General features: G+C 40.3%; 1 protein-coding gene across 5 annotated transcripts in view; it reads left to right on the plus strand.

Moving 5' to 3' along the window:
* The window catches only part of LOC130183481 (collagen alpha-1(XIV) chain-like), a 166,195-nt gene that overhangs the window by 12,908 nt on the left and 138,345 nt on the right, over window positions 1-14,942 (plus strand). For 4 of the 5 annotated variants that reach the window (XM_056398934.1, XM_056398936.1, XM_056398937.1 and 1 more), the window contains exons 4-5: window positions 3,935-4,078; window positions 7,478-7,561. The exons of the other annotated variant lie outside the window; for it this stretch is intronic. In XM_056398934.1, coding sequence (XP_056254909.1) covers window positions 3,935-4,078; window positions 7,478-7,561 — 228 coding nt within the window. The remainder of the gene's footprint in view (window positions 1-3,934; window positions 4,079-7,477; window positions 7,562-14,942) is intronic. 5 annotated transcript variants of the gene reach the window in all.

Raw genomic sequence — 14,942 nt, forward strand, 5'->3', positions numbered from 1 at the left:
AGGCAATAGAATTGACTGAGCTGTTTGTGACGTGAAGCATCTCATCATGATATCAGGAACATAAACAAATAAGCAAAAATAATCTCAAGAGAAAAAATCTGCCCGTCCGCACAGATGCTCCCACAAAGCTGCTTTATTTAGTGCAGTAATTATGTTCTGACATTGATACTTCAACATTGAACATGTCACCAAGAAGGTCAATTTATAGACTTGACCTGACTCAACCCAGGTGTGAAACTCAGGTTAAGTCCATCAGTGTGATGTATGATGAAATAATGTCGATACAACTTACAACAAAGAACTGTAAAGTACCTAATAAATTGTCTTTTGGGAGCATCTATTTACCGTGCCGGCTCCTCTTTCTCTTCAGACTGTCATTGCCTGGGACCCTAATATTTTACCAGAGGCACATTTTTTTGTTTCCCTCTACTCTGCTGGATGCAGCAGTCTGTTGTTGCCTGAAGTTTGAAGGTGAAGTCAACCTCTGCCACTAGTGCTGCTGTCAGCCAGTGGCAGAGTAAACCTGTAGCTTCTGGGGTGGCTCGGCTGTCTATTTGATCACAGTAATGGAGAAAATGTCAGATAAGATGCCGTAAGCACAGGCAGCCATCCCCTGACACTGTGAGGGAGAGCCGGGGGGATGGAGAGAATGACACAGGAATATGAAAAGGGAGACACTAGAGGGCAAGATGAAGGATAGCGCTAGAGAGACATAGATAGAGAGTAAATGGAAAGACGGATGTTGGATATAAAAGGTAAGGCAGGGGAAGAGTGACAGATCCAGACAAAATCTTTTCATCTGCAGCTCCTGTCAATGAAAAACATGCTCTGGTTTTGTTTTCCGGCCATTTTCCAGCTAAGCTGAATGTTTGCTTCAGTGTTGGGAATACTTTAAAAAAAAAAAAATACTACGCTTTTGACACATAATGTATATACTTCTCAGTTTCTGCAGCCTCACATGCTAGAAAGCTTGACTGCCTTTTTCATATTCTTACAGATATTCAAATAGTCTTGACATTTTCACCAAAGCGCGATGGCCTCATTTCTGAGACATGCCCACACAGCTCGCTTTGCAACATGTTGCCTTTGGGTAGTGCTTAGTTTTGAAGAACAGGAAGAAAAAAAAAAAAAAAAAAAATCTGATTTTAAAAAGTAAGTGGAAGTGCAAGGATGGCTGTGTGCCTTCTGGGCTGAGTTTTGGGATGTGAATGACGGGGATGATCATCTTCTGGCTGTAGACTGCTGGTATCAGTATGGGTGTAATGAAGGTGGAGAAGCAGTGACAGAGTGTTAGTTAATTTCCGTAAACAGCGGGGAATTTTTTTTTGGAGCTCAGCTGGATGGTTTCATTGAACTTGTCTTCCTGGTTGAAGTAAAGACATGACTCATACGCTGTCATAGTTTAAAACTGACGCAGACGGATGCCACATGCGGATCATGCACATTCAAGCTTTTACTTCCAGAATGTGAAGACAAGCAGATTATTATTTTATTTAGTTTTACTTTTTGTCATTTAGGAATTTAAGGAACTACTGCCTGATTAAAAAAATGTTGTTGTTTTTTCTGCCAGTCATTTAGTTGTAGCAGATGGTGGAAATTAGATTTTTTAATCAATCTTTTTTCCATAAAGAAAGTGTCTTTGATAACTGACAATTTAAGAAGACGTATTGATCCCACCTGCAGCAGCAAAAGCGAAAAACTGAGCAGATGGCAAAATGACAAATTGAATTTATTCACACAAAAAAAGCTCCCATCAAAGTCTTAAACTAATTTGCAGTTGTTACTCTGATGATCTTGGACTTCTCAGTCAATATCTGTGGACATGACAGACTCTCTAAGACCTTGCTCTTCTCAGTCAGCCAGCTGCTGATTTCTGCCAAACTGTCTGCTGCTACGACGGCAAAGCACATTATCTGGCAGGATTAGATGCTGAATACATATATTTTATTTGATTGATGTATTTGATTTTCGTTTTCACGCGTTATTACCTTTTTGTTCATATTATTGGCTTTTACCTTTTACTGTTTGTTCTTATTTGTTTTCTCTCTGCTCTTTGCTGCTGCGAGGAGCCGTTTCCACCTCAGCCATTATTAAAGTTAATCTTTCCTCTCCTCAGTCTCTGATGCCACAGAGTTTCTCAGTGTTCATTTTCTTTTCTAAACAGTTTGAGTGATTATGTCACTTTCAGATGCAGCTGAAGACATTTTCACATATTTGGAAATAGTTTGAAGCCACTTAACATCGCAGAGAGGTGTGTAGTATGTGTGTACAGTTCACATGTATAATGATAGTCTGGTAGGTGGTTTGAGCTGAAGGGTCATTAATGGCGTTCTCTACCGCGCCGAGTGTCTTCACCAGCTGCCTTTTTGTAGTGTCCTTGAGCAAGACATGGAGTCCTAACTGTCACACACTTAAACTTAGTATCTAGGACCCACATATATTAGCCAGATAAAGTCAAATAATTCACTGTGTAATTAGTAGTAGCGAACATTATAGTGTGGTGTTGTGGCTCAGCAGGTAATAAGCAGGGTTGGTGGTTTGATCCCAGACTCCTCCTTGACCCTGTGTCAGTGTTCTCGAGCATGAGACTCATTAGATGTGAATGGGTGAATGAGAGGCAAACTTCATTCCACTGTTGGTATGAACTGATATAACTAGTTTCAGCCGGCCAAAATCAAATCCTCAATCAAACCTTGTTAAAGAGCAGTTCACAGACCTGGGTTGTAAAATCATGTGCATCAGCCCTTGTAGGGGCTTGTTTCAGTTCAGTTTAAGAAGAGAAGACCTGCAGATGTACAGTATGTCTGTCCTCAGTGAAACAGGGGTCAAACTGTGTTAGTGTCCAAAAGAAACACGCGTGCTTCAACAGATAGAGTGCTGCATTCTTGCCCATGTACAGAGAAACTTGATCTGGCACAAACACATTTTGGAGACAGTAATGAGTATTCTCTCTTTTTCCTCCATTTTACTTTCTAAAATTATGTTAAATGTTTCATGTGCAGGTCAGGCGTAACCCCCCCCCCAAAAAAAACAAAAAAAAACTTCTGCCCGTCCTCAGTTAACTGTGTAGGCGTCTCTCAGATTGATATTTCAATATAACACAAGCCTGTCACATTTGCCCCCTCGCAGTTGAGTTTGTAGTTTTAATTGTTCACAAAAAGTTTTGCTGTTGGAGTTCAAACTTCTTTGCTTGAACTCTGTAGATCTTTGTGCTTTTAAAACAGGTGTTGTGAGTGCCTGTATTGAATTTATGTCAACATAATTACACGGTTAATACTGAAGCTGGATGATCCCTGCGAAGTGAAAGGTTGCCAGACAATGTAAATTATCCCGAAGCAGCTATTGTAATTACATGGAGAAAGGTACAATGGAAGTAGAATAAAAGACAATGAAACGTTTGTACTTTGGAATGATCTGTTACACATCTTTCAAGCTGTTAATGCACAAAATTTGTGTTTGTGTTTCCGAAGATATTTTAAACTGAAGGTTGGTGTTTATTTTATCTTTTAATTTTGAACAGTGATCCTCCTTAAGAGTCTCTGTCCTTCATTACAATCAGTTCGGAGGATGAATTCACTGTTGGTTTTGGTCTCTAAAGGATGATGCTAAAAATATAAAGCAAAGCTTTTTCCTGTATATAGCAGGTTTATATTACCGTGCTGCTGGCTGCGTGTGCATGGTGCTTTTTAAATGGTTCAAAGGTGTTGCCTTGCTCCCAGATGATCTGGTCAGTTTGTGTTGGCTGTGAACGCTGACATGGGTTTGTTTTCCAGCCCTTACTGTGTTTGCTTATTCTCCCCATTAAATTCATGATTAAATTAATCTTACAAAAGATTCCCCTTGAGTGGCTGGAATTTAAACCAACAAGTTTTTACTCTCTCTAACCATCAGACTTCAGCTACTGATGATTTGTTCTCCTCTCACCCCTCAACAGGTGGACAGCAGGAGGTGGTTCAGGTGTCAAGGGGGGAAGCAAAACTCCTCATTGAGGACTTTGACCCCTCTAAAGAATACAACTTTAAGATCATTGCTCTCAATAGAGGAAAGGAGAGCAAACCTCTTCAGGCCAAACATGAAGGTAAGAGAACTGAATCAAAGGATCAACTTTCAGTAGTACAACTCCACTGCCAATTATTTCAGACAGGCTCAGGCTGCCTTTAGATCGGGGGTTTAAAGAATTGGCATCATGTAATTAAAGGCCAATTTAACCTGGATTCACCCCTCCTGACAGTCGGAGGAGATATCTGGTCCTGGACCTTGGGTCAATACTGATACGGATCTGGTGCCCATATTATTGGGTAAAGTGAAGGGTTCACAGATCCAGTCTCAAGCCTCCTGAACTGCCCACAGACTCATCAGGGCCGCCCCCATAATATCACACATGTTGGATATTTAGTTAAAAATGGGATCATTACAATTATGACTATGTCAGTCCCAGCACAGCTGACGGTGTTGCCAGGCAACGGTAAAGCTAGTTAGAATACATCGGTAGACGAACAGTTAAAATCTCACCTCCGGTTCTTGCTGAAGAACAGACAGCCCATGTTGGCCGCGTCTCGTTCAGCCATCTGCTTTTGTCTTTTCTCACTGTAAAGTTTTACTAATGTTACGGCGAGTTGTTGCACAACGGTCGCCATTTAATTTACATCTGCCTTCCCACAAGATCAGGTGAGGTAGTGAATTGTTCCCTTGATTGCTCCCTCCATGCCTCTGGCACAATAATCTTAGCAACATCCTGGGGTCTGTTCCAGAAAGCAGGTTTGACAAACCCTGACTCTAACCCTGGACTCTGAGTCGATGAACCCTGAGATGGGAAACTCTCAGGAAAAACTCTTGAGTTCCAGAACAACTGATCTGAGTCAGTTCAATCATCTCTGAGTTAATCTTGTGCGGGAGGATTATAAAAAGCCATCATCAATGGATCTCTGATTCAATGATTCACCAAGGCAACCGATAAATAAAGAGCAGAGCCTCCATTTTAATCCAGTAGAGCCAGAAAGATGAGCGTGGGACATTAAAGCATGGTTATTTCTAAAAAAAGAACAAAAAAAAAAAAACAGCAGCAGTGAAAGAGTCTGAGCTGGAGAAAAGACTCAATTAGTTAAAACGATCACCACGTTATTTAGCTTTAGCTTTTATTTCCGGATGGAACCTACTGTGATTAAATGTTTAAACATATTTATTCAGATGTAACCTGATGCGGACCAAGTTGTGCTGCAGCACTAGATGAAAATATAAATGAATAGATCAGACAGAAGTTTATAGATCTATGATTGTAACCTCAGATTCTGACCCAGGAACAGCTTCATGATTTTGGTGATTTAAGTTGAAAATGTGTTGAGGTTAAAGCTGAGTGTAAATTTTCAGATGTCTAATTTACTTTTAAAAATCCTGCTCAACAGCATCAATAACTGTATTTGAACTTGTAGTAAATTTATATACAGTTGACTGAAATACTGTTAAAACAGTTTCAGACTCAAAACCTCACTTTTAAACTACTTTTAGTCCAGTTTGTAAATGTGAAAGTATTTTCAGCTGCATCACTGTCATCCTCACTCAGACGTATCACATCAGTATGACAGCAATGATAGGACTGTTCATCAGTGCGACCAATCAGAACATGAGAAATAATTCCTCATAGACCAGAGTCATGTGCGTGTGAGGCTTCACAGCTGAATGCATAGTAAATGTTTGAGTGCGGAGGAACTGATCGACGGTCTGACAGGTGTCTTAATGTCCACACAGTCTCAGACGGACTGATCTGAGGATGAAGCCTCTCTGCGTAATATGTGAGATCGCTGTCTCTGTCCTCACATTGACTGATGATCATAAGACAAAGTCATGTTCCTGAAGATAGATATTGGGTAGCCTAACAAACTAATGACTAATCTGGATTTTAATCTTCTCCCAAATAAACTTCAAAAAAGTTACCATGGTAACTGACTCATCTTTATATTGATCTGAGAGTTTTCACTAAAGCCTGCTTTCTGGAACAGACTCATGTAATGCATGAAGCACCATTATTTTCAAATCTTGTAGTGTGTGATTAGAGCGAAGAACACCGGTGAAGTTTCTACTTATGCGTGTGATGCTAGCTGATTTCAAAATCGATTAAAACTCCTGCAGTCCGAGCCCGGCTTAAGACGTTGTGATGAACAGGTTGCAGCCACGTTGAATCACACGCGACAGGAAACTGATGCCGAACTAATTTCTGTGTGACATCAAGCTGCGTTTCTGGCTACAATCACTGATGTCACAGCAGGTGCTTTCCATCAGCTAGGGTTGGCAGAATACCTGCTGTGACATCACTGATTGGGGTGTGGCCACAAGAGCAACACAGCAGTGCTATGGCCTCCATTGTTCAGCGATACCTCTGCTGTGTTTTTGGCCGATGCTGTTTAAGCTGTGTGGTCAGCGGAGGATGGAGTCAAAGACAAGCTGAGCGAAGCAGGAAAGGATTCAAACGGCATCAGCAACAGAAACAACAGCAGCACACCTCGGTTCCCCGCTGTGGTTTTGAATACAGAAATATGCCAACTGCATTGTTTACTTTGTTTTAGTCACTGACATTCAGCAACCTGCTGATATTAATTACCATACTCTGCTTCAGGAAAACACAAATACTACACACAAAGCATTTAAACAGGATTCTTAATGCAGAAATCCACAGGTGTGTCCTCTGGAAATATATTCATGTCGAGGTGGAAAAGTCCTTTGACTCAGCAGTTAGAAACTCATGCTGCTCTTCAAAGCTAAAGAAATGGCATAATATTACTATGTCCTCATATTCATGATCTCCTGTGCTCACAAATGATTTGTTGGTGTACTGCTGAATGAAAAACACTATGTAGCAGCAAATCATACTGAATATTATAATTATATATAACTATCCGCTCCTTCACTGGCAGTTTAGCCAACTCAGTATTAGATCTTAAAGGTGGGTGGTCTGGTGTCAGTGTAGCTTTTAAAATTATAAACCTCAGCTTTGGCTGAATATCAGTATTGAAGTGATCAGCCGTCAAATCGATATGTAGCAGGGTTCAAATGAGTGATTTACTGATTTTAACAAACAAATATAAAGTGTGGACAGTTCTGCCAAAATAAAATAACGAGGAGCCAGTTTAGACTAAAACAGAAACCATCAGTGTTGATTCATTGGGATCCGCAGGCTCATCAGGTTCCAGGCCTTTAATCACACTGATCAAACGAAATAAGGTTTTAATGTTGTGTCTGACTTGCTGCTGCCTGCTATCTATTATAGTCCATTCTATTCTGTCTGATTTTAGCAAAGGCTTCTTTCTCTTTCTTCTCTTTGAAACACTTCCCCTGTTGTGTATTCTGTTTGTTCTGTTTTGATTATTGGGAAATTGATTGATATACATCCTGTGTCGAACCTCTCCTCTCCTCTCCTCGTTCTCCTCTCCTCTCCCACCCTTCATTAATGTAGATTTTTTTCGTTATATGTTATTTCTTCCAGCTCAGCGATCAGGTGTCGAGATGGTTCAGTCCCAGAGGAGAAACGACAACGGAGTCACAGAGGAGAACAACGAGATCTCAGAAGGTAAGTTCCCCAGCAGGGTAACGAGTCAAACCAGGTGAACAGAAACGCTGAGAGAGAAAGGACTGATGCATCCGTCTACTGCGAGTCTCTGGTCGTCTGGATTCAAGACCTCTCCTGTGTAACAAGAGCAGAGAAAGATTTTTTTTTTTTTAAAGGAGGTTCTCTTTGAAACGCCATCTCAGGAAGACAACCTGTCATTCCTCAAGAACAACATTGAAAGAGAAAGTAAGGCAAGTGTCCTGTAACCAAGAACAAGTTTTTTACAAATTTGAGAAGACAGCCCCACAGACTTCTCTGTTCTCAGCTCAGTTTTCCAGATTGCAGGCACCTTCTTTTTTTTTGTGAAGAACAAGTTTTTAAAGAAGTGCTCCGGCACTGACACATGAAGCTATCAATTTTAATAACCTGACCTTTTTCAAACTGTCTTTTTAACCACGAAAAAGAGAGGAACTGCAGGTAAGTGGAAGCTGAAGACGCCTCAGCTTCTATTACAAACGGCTGCATTCACTGCAGGTGGGGAATGAGTTTGATTCAGACAATTTCTCCTGTTCTTTCTGCCCTTTTTGGAAACAGCCATTTCACAATTTTGTTCTGATTGCTGGTCTCACACATTTGAAAAGAGACGGAGGCCTGTGAATGTAATATTCCTGCACTCACACAGCGATTATCATCGAACCTCATTCCTGAGAAAATGGAGGGAAAGGAAATGAAATGGTCCGAAAAAGGGAATTCAAGCAAGAGCCTGCAACAATCAGGAAATTAATCGAGAGACAAGCGTAGTAAACAAGCCTATTATAATTTTCGAAAGTGATTTTAAGCACCTCACGCTGAGGCGAACAGTCACCAAAGAGAAAAACAGGAATCAAGGAAACAACCAGGTAAGCCTGAATCTGCGAGAACTGTCTCTCTCTCTCTGCAATCATGGTTACAATGTATACCTCCAAGAAATATCTCCACATCATATACACCTTTTTGTAAAGCTTGTAGCATTGGTGTTGCTGTTGCTGATGTAGGTAAGGTGATGAAAGGTATTTCCCATGTTTTGCTCCCCTGTGAATGTGTGTAGCACTGGATAAGATATTGGGAAAAACTTTGTAGGTCTGTCCTGAATACCATTTTGAAGCTTCAGGAAAAAAAAAGAAAATTCTATCAGTTGCGAGATGCCTAAGCTGTTACTTACAGTTTTCAGGTGATTTACCAAACTTGTTGTAGATTTGAGATATGCCCCATTCCTTTGGCGCTCCACTTTTTGTTTCAAAGTTGAAAGTTACTCCAGAAGCTCACCTTGCCAACACATCTTGCTAATGTTGTTGCAACTTTTTAGCCGGTGGTCAGGTGTCACAGTCCCAGTGTTGGTGCTGGTAATGTCAGATGGGAGCTCTGATGCAGGAAACTATTACTAGATTAAATTTCCTTGTCTGAGAACATTTAATAAGGAATAATATTGGATTACTGTTTAATTTTATGGGCTGTTTGGGATCTTTGGCAACAGTAGATGCTATGAAGCTTCGAGGCATTCAGGTCAGCCCTACACTTCTGAATAGCACCCGTTTTTCATTTTCATTTGTGTGTCTGTCTGTATTGAAACCAAAAAGAATTCAATAAAAGATTTTGTTGAAAACTCTCCTGCGGCATAAATGCAGGATGTTTAACTCGGAGTGTTTTGTTGACAGAAACTTGATATTGTGTCGTGTTCCTTTGCAGCTTTTGAAAATGTGATGTGTGCCTTTTGTGTGAGTGGAGCTGTGTTTCGAAGCCCTGAAATGGAGGAATGGTGTTAATGATGGTGCAGATGGGACTTCTGGCAGACGGTTAGCCGCCATCTCAAACCCAAATTACAGCTTCTGCTCTGAAAATCGTCACAATGGGATAAATACTTGACGGTTAAATCTTTCTTTTCTTTTTTTTTCTTTTTTTTTGTACAGCTAAATCTATTTATCAGTGAAACTCAATCAGCCTCATTTATTTTGTCTTCAGCTGCTTGTAGTCATGTTTTTGTTGCAAGCGTGGATTTCCTTTTGGATCAAATCGTACAGTTCAGTTTTTGTCTTTCTTCCCTATGCAAAGGAAAGAAAATACTCTTTGCAAAAAAGACTCTCATTTCATTTCATCACCTCATCACTTCCCATGAAATTACAGCCAGATTTCTCTAAATGGAGATTTTATTCTTCTCTCAGCAGCACCGACCCTCGCCTGGAGAGGTTTGGTGATTTCATGAATTTTTTTTTCCTCCAGAGAGCAGAAACTTATAAACCTGGCAGAGATTTTTTTCTGCTTCTTACCTTACATCACTTCATAAGCCTATTTTAAGTCAACGCTGATGTCCTGCGGTCATTTTAATCCAACCCTAGGTTTCATACAATTAACCTATTTTCTCACGTGGCATTTGAGCCGTGCAACTGGTGCTGGAGTGCGAGTCCGCATCCGAATTAAGATTAGATGAAACTTGATTACTCTCACGGGGGAAGTTACGAGGTTGGAAGGAAACTGGAAACAGGAAACTGAAGCGGGTTAGAGATGCGTTTAGGTTGTCTCAAGGTTTAAGAATGACCTTGGAGAAATCTTTTGGGGTGACTTTTACTGCATGAAAACATAAAGAGCCTGACGCAAGGGGATGCCACAGAATCAAAGGTACTGCATTTTTCAGGTGTTCTGATTAGGTGTCAGTTTTTATGTGGCTCACGATCAAAATATTGATATGTAGGATGTTTCATGTAGAATAGTAGTGAACTTTACCTGCTGAGTGGGTGCTATCCAGCTGTGCACTGCTGCAACCCCGATTGACTGGATGGACTTTAGTGGTTGTTTTGTGAAGATAGCCAATCAGGATCAAGTCCAGTGGTGATATGCTCTTTTGTAACTTGTTTGCTGCAGCCTCGAAGAAAGGAAAGGATTTAAAAAAAAATTCAGTTGCTTTAATTAAGCCACTCTTAACGAAATGTAATTAGAAGAATGTCAACGTTAATTAAAAAACCTTTCTTAATCTCTCCATTATATATATATATATATATATTTATATATATATATATATATATATATATATATACTGGAGAGCATTTAGATACGGATAATAAAAAACCTTTTGAAGGATGATAAAGTGACAGAATAGAGGACATGTGTTTTTCCGTACATCAGCTGTTTGAGTGATGCTTTTGCAAAGATGACAGATCAGATATCATCCATTTCTCGGCGGGAACACGTATGGCTCAACGGATGTTTTTAAAATGGGTGCGAGACTCCACCGGCTGTGTTTGCACTCGTTGCACGAGAACAGTCAAAGATGGCAATGATGAAACCGGGAGGGAGGGCGGAAGGAAGGCAAGCGCAAAGTCTAAAGGGATCTGATCCAAAATGCTGAGATAATTACAGCTAGGACTTCTATAAAAGTCCTTTTTTCTGACTCATCACTGCTGCTGGGGTGTTACAAGATTGTTACTCTGCCTCAGTCTTCCTCTGTTTCTTCTCCCTGCTTCTGTCACTTTGTCAGTCTAACAGTCTGATAACTTTGAAAACGTTTATTACGACCAACCTAAGCCAACGCAGCATGTTTTGTTATATCAAGTTCCTTATCTTGGAAGTTACATTTACACAGATAATTGAAGAGTTTCACTTCTACTATTTCCATGATCGCAATCGAAAAATTGGCCTGTTCTGTGCAAATGTCTGTGATTGTAAATATATATATATGGTTGGACTACAGTTAATATAAGGTTAGACAAAAGCACATAATCAGCAATATTTAAATTCATTATTTGGTTTGAAAATGTACACCTGTTATGAGTAACATAATAAGTTCAGGTAAAATATTAGTATAGATTATAAGTGTTAAAAGCATGGCTTATATAAATTCATGTATCAGTAAAAGAGGAACCTGGTGTATGATTGTGTCAGAAGGCAGCCAAACCTGGTGAGAAAATCACCTGCCAGTTTGTTTTTGTGTTCCCTTTCTGTATGCTGCCTCTCTCTCTCTCTATCTCACCTCCACCATACCTCGCTTTCTCAAGCTGTCTCCTCCAGTTTACCAGAGTTATATATAAATACAAAGAAGTCCAGCAGCAAAGGCTGTCGCTAGAGGAGGCAGGCCATTAGCTGAAGAGTGAGAGCGAGGTTTGACCTGGACCAACATAGTAACAGTTGGTGATGTTTTTCAAAGATCCCATGGTGCGTCGTGTTGCGTGGCCTCTGCCTCGGCTTTGGCAGGAAGAGTTGCTATTTGGCCAAAGTGTCAGGAAATGTTCAAAATATTCACGGGAGTAAAGGAAAAGAGAGAAAATTGGCTTCAGGCATGAGTCACCCCAAGTTTAAATCAAATTAAAACAAGTTCAATAAAGAATTACCCTGTCAAAACTTTCTTGATATTGAACCTTCAGTATCAACTCACCATTAGTTCAATTTTTTGATTAATAAGAAAACAAACAGACCCCAAAATCTGTCCAATTTACATCCATACAAAAATCATAAATTATCACTTTTGAGAAGCTGAACAAGTAAATGTTTAAATTTTTTTTTTAATTTGATTTTATTAATCAAAATGACATCAATTCTGCACCCATGAGTACAAACACTAATCAGAGGGACTCTGAACTTATGTGCCATCGCGTTTCTTCAAAGTTCATTAGCTAATCAGTCCCACCAGAAAGTTGCAATGTTGCGATCGCAATAATTAACACAAAATTAACCAATCCTGTGAATTCTGCACGACTTTGCTTTTTTGTCCAATCACCGCAACTTTTCAACAGATTTGATCAAAAATCATCATAGTTCCACGCGAGTTGAACCAAACATACCAGTCCCCCCACATTTCCAAACATCAATCACACATCAAGTAACACTCAAAAAAACATTCCACCTTAAAAGTGTCCGGTAGCTGCCGGTAGTGTCTGAGCTTCTCAGTGGATCGTTAATTAGTAGAGAAAACACTCGTGATGAAACTGCTTCATAGGCAGAAATCGTGGGGTGGGGGGGCTCTACGTTATTATAAAGATCAGCTCTATGTGTGATTAAGACGGAGCAGAGGAGCGTCATTGCTTGTTCTTTTTCCCTATAAGATTTGTGAAGACTGGGTCACCACCTGCACTGCACTGGATTTATTATCACTGGTACAAGTTGCCTCTGATTTTTAATGAATTAATACAAAAACGATAGCGACAATTTTTATTTTCTCCCGCAGTTTCATTGAAATGTGAAATCAGGTGCTTTAGCCCACAACAATCCCCCAAAAAAGCCAGCGGCTAAACAGGCTAAAGCTAATGCTCTATAGCTTCCCAGAGGGAGAAATGACACACTACAGGGTTCAGGATGTCAGATTCTGATAACTATGTCTGTTTTGGTGCAGTCAGATTCATGACTGTGTTCATGTTCATGTACAGTTTGCAGCGGTTGCAATGTTTGCGGAGGTTGCTTAGCGCTGCGACTGTTTAAACTCTGTTATCTGTGTCCTGTATAGTCAGTCACTGTTTCAATCTGTTCTCCTCCCTGACTGTTAAGACTAAAAATCCAGGATATACCTACAGTATATCCTGGATTTTTCAGGGAAAACAAAAAGTCTGGTGCGTCAGATCTTTGTAGCCTTCAGTTTGATGTTTTCTTGATGCAGCAGGTGGTTGCTGTGAAAGAACCTGCTGACTGCGAGACCTGTGCAGTAGCTGGAGGTGCTCAGTGTCATTCAGCCTCAGAGTTGATGTCCAGTTTATTTTGTTGTATCAAGTGCCAGAACTGTTTGCAGGTCTGAGACCAACTTAGAAGATTATTTTTTGCCTGTGAACATAAGAATATGTGTATGTGTGTGTATACTGTACCATGCATGCATTTTGCAGATTCAACCAATTTGCACTGTTGATTGTGTGTCTCTGAAGTGTTTGTGTGAGTCAGCTGCTATTTCTCCGAGCAGCTGTAAGTGGCCGCAGGCTAAAGGGGACAGATGGGAGGAGAGAAGAGACAAGCAGTGATGAAAACACTTTACCTTTTTTATGACGCAACCCCACCACCATATTGAACCACCCCCCCACCCCTCCCGACAATCTCACACACCCACAAATACATACACACCTCAATCACAAACGCATCATCATCCAACACTTTTTTTCATCAGCTCTTCTCTCTCGACTGCTGTCTCTGTTTTAGCTGTTTTTTTTTTCTCATTACTCTTTTCAATCCATTTGACTTTATTTTTCATTCTCTGTCTTCCTTTACTTTTTCTCCTTATTAAAACATTTATGACACTGTATGTATGACTACATACATACAATGAATTTAAATATGTGAGGATGACACGGATGAAATGTCCAATTTTCTCCTCTTTTTCTTTCCTTTTGTTGCCATGATACCTGACATATAAAAAAACTTGAATCTTACATTTATGATTTGAAAAGATCCATCCTTTCAGGATATGAAGATGTTTAGGCAACACTCAGCAGTTCAAAGTGAGAGTTTTGTCACCTATTTTTATCGGTCTGTCTTCCTCTACCTGCTCTAATCAGCACTGTACAGAGACATATATGCCTTCTGGAAACGATGGGGACTTAATTTAAGTATTGAACATTTTTCAATCATAGTATTAAATTCAATTTTACACAATCCCCTCAAAGGCATATTAAAACATTTCCCTTATCATGATAAAACTAGCTCCTGTCCTCTTTTTCCTTGTATTCCTTTCTTCTCTTCTCCCGTCTCTTCTTTATTTCTCTCAATTTTCACTTCCAGCCCTGTCTCAGCACTATTTCTGCACCTTCCCCTCCACCTCTCTCCGTCTGCTTTTCCGTGCTCATAGCTGACAGTCCGCTCCTTGCCCACACTTGCTGAATACCACAGCTATAGCCTCACAGGCCTGTTCTTGGGCTGCTGCCTCGCTGCTGATCAGACCTTTAACAGCTGCCTGCATGGCTGTCAGTCTGAAGGTTTGTCAGCTTATTTGTGTGCTGGTGTTGTTGTGTGTGTGTGTGTGTGTGGCTGCTTTTCTTGCACTCTTGTCTCTGCAGGTCACCTAGATGCTTACATACTCGCAAGACTGTCAGGCTCTACAGTTTCTGTCTTGAAGGTATACTCTGCTGAAATCTTGATTATTAGATACTCAACCTCTGTAGGCTTGAAAGGTGGCTCTGAAAAGTTGTAGCTGGCTCCTTTACAGTTTGATTGCTGTAATTAACTTGGATTCACAGCAGTTGCATTGGATTCCAACGGTGACCCAGTTTGGTGGCGTTGTCAGACAGTTGTCCATCCATGTGTTTCAAATACTCAAACTGTGGCTACATACAGAGCCTCAGCTATTCACAGGTGTGGTTAGCCGTTCACCTTAATAATCTGTAATCAATCAAAGCAAACATAATTGCATGCAATGAAGACGTTAGTATGTGGCAACTCCTTCTGTTCTGATTGGGCTCAG

The sequence above is a fragment of the Seriola aureovittata genome, chromosome 16 (genome assembly GCF_021018895.1).
Source record: "Seriola aureovittata isolate HTS-2021-v1 ecotype China chromosome 16, ASM2101889v1, whole genome shotgun sequence".
Taxonomy (NCBI): domain Eukaryota; kingdom Metazoa; phylum Chordata; class Actinopteri; order Carangiformes; family Carangidae; genus Seriola; species Seriola aureovittata.